Source organism: Carya illinoinensis, chromosome 9 (genome assembly GCF_018687715.1).
Source record: "Carya illinoinensis cultivar Pawnee chromosome 9, C.illinoinensisPawnee_v1, whole genome shotgun sequence".
Classification (NCBI taxonomy): Eukaryota; Viridiplantae; Streptophyta; class Magnoliopsida; order Fagales; family Juglandaceae; genus Carya; species Carya illinoinensis.
In genome coordinates, this window is record NC_056760.1 from 18,310,404 (window position 1) to 18,319,092 (window position 8,689).

The 8,689-nt window shown below is 36.6% G+C and overlaps 1 protein-coding gene across 2 annotated transcripts; it reads left to right on the forward strand.

Moving 5' to 3' along the window:
- Positions 1–575: 575 nt before the first annotated feature.
- LOC122276708 (protein SUPPRESSOR OF FRI 4-like) lies at positions 576–8,192 on the forward strand. 2 transcript variants are annotated; one of them, XM_043086614.1, is made up of 7 exons: positions 576–829; positions 3,617–3,717; positions 4,663–4,783; positions 4,958–5,352; positions 6,889–7,043; positions 7,123–7,176; positions 7,852–8,192. In XM_043086614.1, the coding sequence occupies exons 1-7, from the start codon at positions 636–638 to the stop codon at positions 7,921–7,923; spliced, it is 1,092 nt and encodes a 363-aa protein (XP_042942548.1). In that variant the 5' UTR covers positions 576–635; the 3' UTR covers positions 7,924–8,192. The 2 variants fall into 2 exon arrangements, with proteins under 2 accessions (XP_042942548.1, XP_042942546.1); XM_043086612.1 differs by having other exon boundaries at positions 577–829; positions 4,958–5,400.
- Positions 8,193–8,689: the final 497 nt, after the last annotated feature.

Here is an 8,689-nt window from a genome sequence, read left to right on the forward strand (position 1 = left end):
CATCATCCGGACGTCTCGATTTTTCCGTATTCGTACGTGGGGATTTGGGGGCGTCACACACGTCCTCCTCGCCTCCTTCTAATAGTATGCATAATTGCAAAAGCAAGTAGAACATTATCTGTAACCTATATCCTCACAACAAAAGCAGATTGTGTGTTTGAATCTATGTTGGGGTAGAAGTACCTTCAATCGATTAGCAAGAAGTTTAGTCACAATTTTATAGACCACATTACATAAATTGATTGGATGATAATTAGTCAGATACTCTGGATTAGTCTTCTTTGGAATGAGTACAATGCAAGTATAGTTTAACTCTTCAAGTATGATATCAGAATTTAAGGAGGACACAACTGTATGAATAACAGAGTCACCAACTATATTGATACACCTTGAGTAGAACATAAATTAGAAAAATAAGCACGAACAGTGTGTTCCATATCCCTTTTTATTTAGAAATCAATTTCGTAAACATAAATTCAAGGAAAAAAAAATGTTTTCAGAATCAACGGACCACGTGGCAGTATTGTATTTGACATGCAGTGTAATGAGAGAGGAGGAGGGAGACCTTAATATACCTAATCGGAGGCAGAGACCATCAAAACGGGAGAAAGAAAAAGAAAGAGAGAGGGGAGAGAATGGGAAAGAAGAAGAAGAGGACGTCATCGAAGGTGTGGTGCTACTACTGCGACAGGGAGTTCGAGGACGAGAAGATACTCGTGCAGCACCAGAAGGCGAAGCACTTCAAGTGCCATGTCTGCCACAAGAAACTCTCCACCGCCGGTGGCATGATCATCCACGTTCTCCAGGTCCACAAGGAGTCCGTCACCAAGTAATTTTTTTTACCGAAACCTTATAATCCCTACGTATGATATGCTTTAGTTTTGTTCCGTGGGTTCTTGGAGTTTTTCTTGATTAATTTTTTATACCATATGTGTTTTACGGCTCGAACTATTGGGGAGATTCTTAGGGTAACCATTGCGATTTTGAAGCTTTGAGCATGTTTGTTAAAACTGTTTTTATTGAACATTGGCTTTGAGGAGTGATCATGCGATATAAATGCGTTTTAAGAAAACCAAACTATGCTGCTTCTATTTACTTTCGATCTTTTAAACCAGTGATTAGGGGTGCTACCCACATGGTGTGGGGCGGGGACCCTTCCCCGCACCCTGCCCTGCACCATGTGGTCAAAACCCTCATCCGCCCCGTCCCGCCCCGCCTAGGCCAACCCATTGGGTCTAAAAAGATTTTTTGGGTCCAAAATATTTTAGACCTAAATTATAATTAAAATTATAAATACAAAATGAATATAAACTCAAGTCCCCTCAGGGCCACTGGAGGTTTACCTGGCCGTTAACTTCAGGGTCCCGTGGGATTAGTCGAGGTGTGCGTAGGCTGGCCCGGACACCCAAGGATATAAAAAAAAAAAAAAAAAATGAATATAAACTCATTAGAGTTTTATTTTTGATTGCCTTGGCCTAAGGCAATCCAATAACTTGATTACAACTTCAAGTTTTGAACAAATTGTATATATCCATATAAAATATATTTATTTATATAAATAAATAAAAATTATTTTTTTATATATAGTGATGCGAAGCAGGGAGGGGCCCCATTGGGCAGTCTCCCCTGCGGGGCGGGGTAGGGGGGTGCTGGCCCCCGCTGTGCACCCCTACCGGTGATAGACTGCCCTAAGCTGATTTTAATGAAATGAACTTTTTATCGGCATTATGTATTGAAAAAAGCCCTTGGGATTGGCTCAGTTGGCGAGAGCCCTGGTTTTGGGTATGCTCACCCAAGTCTAAGGGCCTGTTTGGGATTGTGTATGAATGAGTCTTTTTTTTTTTTTAATTTTTTTTATAGGTAATAAGAGATTTTATTCCAAGTAAATAGGCATAGCTCAATTACACAGGAAGTATACAAGAGAATACACCTAAGTACAAGCTAAAGCAAAACAGTACTAAAATAAAGCATTACAAATATTCATATCCTTCACAAGATTGTTCACCCAAAAATTTAAAGTGCTAAAGAAAAAATCCCTAAATTCCCCTATTGTGCTTTCACAATCTTCGAAACACCTCCCATTTCTCTCAAGCCATAAACACCAAAACAAACACGAAGGAATCATCCTCCACTCAGCTATACTGCCTCCACTTCCCAGTGCACCTTGCCAGCTAGCCAAGAAATCCACCACATGAAAAGGCATCACCCAAGCAATGCCTACCCTTGCAAATAACTCATTCCACAAGGCAGTCACCATTTTGCAATGAAGAAACAGGTGGTTAACAGATTTGCCATCTTTTTTACACATGAAACACCAATCCATCACATATAAACCCCTTTTCCTCAAATTATCAATAGTTAAAACTTTCTCAAGTGACACCAGGCAGCAAAAAAATGCAACTTTACTGGGCACTCTAGCTTTCCAAATGCATTTCCAGGGGTATGTTATATTACCATGACTACTTAACACCTTGTAATAGGATTTCACAGAGAATCTGGACTTATTATCATGAACCCACTGCATCCTATCCTCCCTGATCTGATCAATTTTCAAATCATAAAGCTTTACATAGAAATCAGCAGCTTCACTCACTTCCCAGTCCTGTAAATCTCTAGTAAATTGCGTAGGATTCTTAAAAAGTGTTGAAATAGTCTTAAAAGCTCTTTAATGGAAAAATTAGGTTATTTGGGTGTTACATATTAAAGTACTTTTTAACTAAAGTTAAAAAGTACGTTTGAGGAAAAACATCGAATGTAGTTCAAATTTTAAAAAGACTGTCAAATGGGCGAAAATACCTTTACAATTTTAAGACTTTTAAAGTTTTAAGGATATGGTCATAATCTTTAGAAAATCAAATGATCGTCATTTCTATATCAAAAAACACTTTTTTAATTTGTTTCCAAACAAATGTAACATGTTTGAAAGTGCTTTAAACATGTGGTTATCAAAAAGTAAATAAATTTTTAATAATATAACTTATTACTTAAGCTATAAGTTATAAACCATAAAGCTATAACCTATATTTCCTACCGCAATCTTAAGCATGCGCTAAGACTCAAACTAATGGGTGCAAACAACTTCTAGGGCCAAGTCCCATCAGTGAAAAGCTCATGAGTTACTTGAGCCGTATGATGGAAGACATTACGCACATCAAGGGTTTAACTTTGTAAAAGAAATGTTGTGCTTGCATTGTTTCCAGTTCCTCATCAAATAAAAAATTCAGCATTATAAATTGAAGAGGAGCTGTGGGAGGATATATGGTGACAATTAATGGAGGAAATTGATCAAGCTGTGTTTTTCAAATTAATAACTAAAATGAAAGCTCGTTATAACTTTTTCTTTTTATCAGAAAGCTTGTTATAACTCAATCAAGGAGATCATTCAATAACCGTCTTAGGTGTTTAGGCTCTCAAGACATTAAGAGAATAGCAGGTCTCCTTGGCTTTAGTCTTATGTTGGGGTTTATTTATCTTTGAAAAAAAATTATTAGTTGACTGGGAAGTGGAAATTTTTCTTTTTGTAAATTTTGTGTTGTACATGGATTGATATTGGCTGCTTTGGGATTTTTAATCTAAGTAGTCTTTTGAAACTGTTGTGCTTATATGATGTTTACAGAGTCCCTAATGCAAAACCTAGTAGAGAGTCCACAGATATTGAAATATATGGAATGCAAGGAATCCCTCCTGATGTCTTGGCTGCTCACTATGGAGAGGAAGGTGAGGATGCTTGAAAAGCATGGACAAATATTTATTATCTCATTATTTTCAGTAATGAAAAATAATATAATTACAATAATGGAAAATACGCCAACAATATTGCAAAACTTTCTATACCATTGATTTATTTTTCATCATTGTAATTATAGTGATTCTAAAAATTATTATTATCCCATCCTTTTCCACTTACATTGTATTATCAATTCTCGAATTTGGAGCTTTGGAATTGGCTGATAAAGCTTATGATCAGTTAACATTACATCATATTCTCTTGTTGGTTTTCCAGGCGGTTTTATTAATAAGTAATGATTTTTTTTTTTTAAAAGCACATTATGAAAGGATACACCTAACCACCATAAAAAATAAAATAAAAAGAGCTAAAATTTTTAAATTCTAGAAAGCTAGTGAAATGGGAGCTAGTGTACATAGAGGGTATTGAATACAATGGCTTTTAACTTTGATACTGTCCTCTCAATTCTCATTATCTGCAAAAGTTTGGGCCTTGGCTTATTGTCAAATGCACCGCAATATGAAATGGTTTCTATAAAGTTTTTTTTTTTTTTAAATGCTTTAAAAGAGGCCTTAGTGGGATCTTCAATCTCAAGCGTGTTTGAGGACATAAGGAGATGCAATAGAAATCAATTTCTCTGTAAATTAAGGATTTGTTGAGTATCCCGAGAAACCTAAAAGAAACATTCAGAATATAGATATTCCATAATCTTGGTATAGACGCACCATGGGCTGCCCCCACATTTTTTACTTCATCTGGGGTTTTACTGCCTCTTTTGCTATGGGTATTAGAAACTAATAAAATAAACATGGAAGTGAGGCTATATGTGTCTTCCCTTTTAGTCCGGTTACATCTGATAGAAAAAAAATTCCAGAGTGAGGTTTTTCTTGGGAGGTTGTTTTTGCATATTAGTGATATTTGTGTTTCTTTTGCAGAAGACGACGCTCCATCAAAAGTGGCTAAAGTGGATATCCCATCCACCTCACTTGGTGGCGTGGTGCCAGGATCATCGGGCATTGGATATCCTCAACCTACTTTGAGCACAATGCAGCCAATGTATGTTCTCTGTTTGAATTTTTCTCCCGAGATTTTCTGCTACACATTTATCTTGCATTTGGTCTGATGTAAAAGTAGATCTGAATTTTCACCTTATCTTACAGCACTGAACACTGTTTTTAGGAAATCTCCACTTTAGCTAATGCCTTGACTTTTTTTCTTTTTTTTGGGAAGGGGGGGTGTTGGTTATAGTTATAACTCTGCAGTACCAGTGCCTCCTGCTGCTTGGGCAGTTCCTCCTCGTTCCCACCCTTGGTACCAACAGTATCCTGCAGTTTCATTTCCTCCTCCTCCCCCATTGGGTTATGCACAACAGCCATTGTTTCCTGTGCAGAACATGAGGCCACCTTTACCATCAACCACATCACCTGCGCTACAGCAGCCTTCACAGATTAATCCTCCGGGACTGCCCATATTCAATCCTGCCCCTGTATCACAACCATTGTTTCCTGTTGTTGGGAGCAACAATATGGCTACTCAGAGTTCACCCTTTTCTGCTCCCACGCTTTCGACAAGTATTCTATCAAGCTCTCCAACAGAAGTTAAAGGCTCAATTGACGCACATTCAGGTGCTAACACTTCCGTGACAGGCAATTACCAAGCACTAAGCATTCCAGGTTGGATACATCTTAAAATTGATTTTTGTAAAAGGCTCTTTTGAATTTTGGTTTTCTATCAACTCTCCCATTTACTGATAAAAAAACATTTTGGAATATACCAATAAAATTGTTAAGTTCAATTTTTTTTTTTTTTTTATAAGTTCAAATTTATACAAACCAGCATTCATGAAATTACATCATTTTATATTCCTGATATTGGGATATCATTGTTATCACTAGATGTTTCTGTATGTTATGGCTTGGACTGAGTATTGTTTAATCAGATGTGCTTAGATTTATCTTCTGTAAATTACTTGTATAAGATCCGCTGCTCTTTTCTTCAGAAACAGTATATTTATCAGGCTATGAATTTCATGCATGTTTAGCCTCTTGACAGTATGGATTTATTGCTTGCTTGCCTAAGGGCTGTGTGATGCCCATGTTTTTTTGGTACCATATAAAATTAGACTACATTGTCTTTTTAGGACTTTAAGACGAGGTGTCTTCCCGCTTCTGGTATGATTTTCAATTGATTTGTTAAATTTAGGAGATTCCTTGTTTCTCTCTTTTATTTATGTTTCTTATTATTTTTATTTTTTTTTGGTAGTTACTATGCAATTTATCATGTCAATAGGTATATGTGTGATTTAGATATTGCCAATAGATGTTTGCCAAAAGATAAAAAAAAAAAATCCTAAAAACATAGAAACGATGCACCTCATAAGATAAGTTCCATCATGATGTTTAAAGAATGCATTTTTTTAATCTTGACCATATTTGCCTTAAGTTTCTCAATCTCAGCTTGTACCACTTGGTCAATCTGCCATTGCTCTTGTATCTCTTAGTTTGCACACTTAACTTTAGTCTGTACACATATGTTGAGGAGTAAATTGGTCTCTTCTCTGTTATTTTTGTGATCTCTCTCTCTGTGTGCAGACATAAAACCAACCCCTAAGGCTTGGCTCAAGTGGTAAGGGCCTTGGGTTTAGGGGTATGCTCCCCCTAGGTCTAAGGTTCAAATCCCCTTGGGTGCAAAAAATCTTGAATTACCCGAGGTGCACTTGCGGGAAACTCCTTGCCGAGGGCCTGTGCACCCCGGGATTAGTCGGAATGCTGTTCCTGGACACCCAGTGCGAATAATAATAATAATAATAATAAAAAAAAAAAAGGGACATAAAACCATCACCTAATATATATGTGAACAAAGTGTTCTTTTACGAGAAACTTTGTTGCTGCTGCTGTGTGTTTTGGGCCTGCTATTGGTATCAATGTTACACCAGTTTGGTTTGTTTTGTTTTTAAGGCGTCTTGTAATTTTGAACTGCTTTCATTGGATACATTGGATACCACTATTTCTAGAAGTTGAACTTTGATACTTGTGTCATGCTGTTCTGCTGTGTACTTGCCCAATGTTCATCTTCCATTCCTAATTGGTGCCTTTGTTGTTTATAATTATGTTGATTTTGTGAATCTTTGTAATTTAATGCATTTTTTACACTTACTCTAGGCGGGCCATTGATCAATTCACATTCTTATGCATCTGGTCCAAATACTGGTGGTCCTTCAATTGGACCACCCCCAGTAATTGCAAACAAAGCTACTGCTACAGAGCCAGCCACTAATGAGGTCTATCTAGTTTGGGATGATGAGGCAATGTCCATGGTTAGTCCCCTCGCCCCCTTAAAAGTCTGTAAAGGATGCTTTAAACTATTATAATTCTTACTAAATGTGGCTATTGCAGGAGGAGAGAAGAATGTCCTTAATGAAGTATCAGGTGCATGATGAAACTAGCCAGGTAAGTTCTACTACTCTTTAAACTATGGAGTTGCTTTCGCATCTAACCAGATGGTAGGCTTTGCTTTTTAGCTCTTTCAGATTCGATTTTTTGTGCTTTCTTTCTTATTTAGAGAGATATTTTCAAATTTTTTCTCTTCAAAAGTGTTGCACGCCTGTTTAAGAATGTGCTAAGTCATTTAATCATTGTGTTTTTCTTCTGTTAACCCATTCGGTTGATGGGCATGTAAACTGCCATTCGGTTTGCATGCAATGCCACCACTCTTGTGGGCATAAAAAATGCAAGTAGGTATTTACATTATTTTTGCTGGTAAATAGTAATTATTTCGTCAAGCTTGCTGCCAGGATTCTCGAACCTAGCATTGTAGTCAGTCAAGAGCAATGTGTATGTATTTTCTCGAGATTTGGATTTACCTGTTGTTATTCAATCTCCCTATGCTTGATTCCGAAGTTTGGGGTTTTGGGTGGAACAAGGTCTTAACCCATCAGATTTTTGCCTATTCATACAATTTGTTTTATGGTCGATCAGTGAATTCAGACTTGGCCAGGTCAGCTTCTTTTGCAAAGTTTGGTATCTCTTGCTTAGGACCAATCTTTATGACATATCTGGTTTGCCCAAGTGGTTGATTGACATGGTTTCTTTCTGATTGTCCGTATGGTAATTTATATGTTTCAGATGAGCTCTATTGATGCAGCCATAGACAAAAGAATATTGGAGAGCAGGCTAGCTGGTCGAATGGCCTTTTAAATCATATGGGGGCCATGATGAAATGTTGAAATGTTTCTATCAATGCAACATTGCCGGCAGTCATTTTAACGGCAAGGCAATGTCCTGATCTTGGTTCTCACCGACGTCTTGTAATTGGCCCCTTGAAATTTATTCGCGTGTTGTATTCTTTGCAAGAGAGGCTGGAAGGAGTAATTTTTATTTAGGAAAAATCTAGTTATAAGCATAATTACGAACTAATATGTGTACTAATCTAATATGATTGATTAAAAATTAGATTTTATTGAAAATATTGTTAATTTAAATTTTGAATATAAAGAAATTAGTATTGATATGTAGATTAGTACGCGATTTTACTTGTATATAGTAAAATTCTTTTATTTATTTATTTATTTAGGGAATGGGGTCTCCAGAGAGAAGGTGCATAACATTTTTTTCCTTTCATATTATTTTTTCTTATATCCTTGAATTTTCTTTTTCTTTTTAAAAAAATACTAGAATCTGTCCTAGAACCCTTTTAACATCTAATCCAGTGCCACCTGTTCTAGAATCATTATGGTTTTATGTCTTTGTACTCAACTTTTTGCTTCATGGGGCTTCAACTTTCAAGAATAGATCGGCTTTTAATAGCCCTTTACCAGCGGGTAATTGTTGGTGTCTTCAAAATGGGGAAAAGAAAAATACTAAATTAGATTCATGTATAGAATGGGGGGATTGCATCAAGGAAGATATATTTTGATTGAAGAGGAGAAAGAAAATTGCTTCTGCTTGAAGTTTAACCACTTGA

Bases quoted from the DNA above. Each gene is read 5' to 3' on its own strand.
- LOC122276708 (XM_043086612.1), top strand. From the start codon at position 636: ATGGGAAAGAAGAAGAAGAGGACGTCATCGAAGGTGTGGTGCTACTAC. The intron at 830-3,616 runs GTAATTTTTTTT...TGATGTTTACAG, and splicing joins CACAAGGAGTCCGTCACCAA to AGTCCCTAATGCAAAACCTA. The intron at 4,784-4,957 runs GTATGTTCTCTG...TTTTTTGGGAAG, and splicing joins TTGAGCACAATGCAGCCAAT to GGGGGGTGTTGGTTATAGTT.